Consider the following 1153-nt stretch of genomic DNA (forward strand, 5'->3'; position numbering starts at 1 on the left):
ACCACACTGAGAATATAAAAGCATGAAACGCACCCATACCTCACAGAAAGCTACATCTGTCGTAAGGAAATAAAATCATTGCTGCTTTTACGAGATCTTAGTCTTATGCAAATTACTTGGGCGGTAAAGATTTTGTAAGGACAGTTTTGGGGAGAATATTTGTAGTTGATTGGTATCTAGTCCCCATGGGAACCTTTAGAACATTTTTGTGAAAGTACTATATATCGCGCAAATTCACAATTTTAGATATTCAGGTGCAAAATACGAGAAAATTGTGCTGAATTTCATAGTTCCAGACCACATGCGCAAAACAGGATCATAATAGTCTAAGCAGCAGATCACACATTCTCTCTCCCGCGAGCAACAATATCACCACCAAAACGTGTGCTAGTTCAGAAGAAACAAAGATAGTACTACTATCACTCTATCATCATCATGGAGCAGCTTCGTTTGTGGCGGCGGCAGCGGCGGCAGCAGCATCCGAGGTCCAAAGAGGCGCCGTCGTCCGCAGCCGCCCCTTCCTGCCGCCGGGCGGCGCACAGCAGCACTGGGTAGTGCCGCTGCAGTAGGCCTTGCCGGAAGGGCCGTTCAGCAAGGCGCACATGCGCGCGCACTTCACTCCCCCGTTGCTGTTCGAGCGGCAGTCGTTGATCGGATAGCAGTCTGCACGTTCAAAAATTGCTTTAGCATTAGATTTCAGATTGGTGCAGAAGGACTGGAAATTTTTGTGTCCGCAATACTAATAATAATAGAAAAGGAGGAGTTTAGCTAACCTAGTGCGTCTGCAGAGGACATCAGGTGGGTGGCCATGACTGCGAGGGCGGCAAAGCAGACGATCGTCCTTGCGTTGGTCTTCATAAGCGCCATGACCGCGAGTATCTTCCTCTTCTCTCCAAATGGGCCAAGCAATGTGTCGGTGCGATTATGTTTCTTCGCCAACGTTTATATAGAGGGAGAGATCGGCACATATGCACATGGTAGTACTGAAAACCTTGCTTTGAGATGTGTGTTGCCACATGGCGCACTTCGAGTTGGGTCTAACTGGAGAGGGAAAAATACCCAGTCTCATAAAAAAATTGGTCTGTCTAACGCACATCTAGATGTATATTTCTTAGGGCAGTGATACGCGCCGGCGCACCGGCCCAAATTTTGG

At 47.6% G+C, this 1153-nt stretch overlaps 1 protein-coding gene across 2 annotated transcripts; it reads right to left on the reverse strand.

Moving 5' to 3' along the window:
* Positions 1–249: 249 nt before the first annotated feature.
* On the reverse strand, positions 250–912 carry LOC123147007 (uncharacterized). Of its 2 annotated transcripts, XM_044566261.1 has the most exons (3): positions 774–912; positions 549–663; positions 250–499 (listed from the first exon to the last, which is right to left on the reverse strand). In XM_044566261.1, exons 1-3 carry the CDS (start codon positions 865–867, stop codon positions 388–390), a joined length of 321 nt encoding a protein of 106 aa, XP_044422196.1. In that variant the 5' UTR covers positions 868–912; the 3' UTR covers positions 250–387. The 2 variants fall into 2 exon arrangements, with proteins under 2 accessions (XP_044422196.1, XP_044422195.1); XM_044566260.1 differs by having other exon boundaries at positions 250–663.
* Positions 913–1153: the final 241 nt, after the last annotated feature.

This window comes from Triticum aestivum, chromosome 7A, assembly GCF_018294505.1.
Source record: "Triticum aestivum cultivar Chinese Spring chromosome 7A, IWGSC CS RefSeq v2.1, whole genome shotgun sequence".
NCBI lineage: Eukaryota > Viridiplantae > Streptophyta > Magnoliopsida > Poales > Poaceae > Triticum > Triticum aestivum.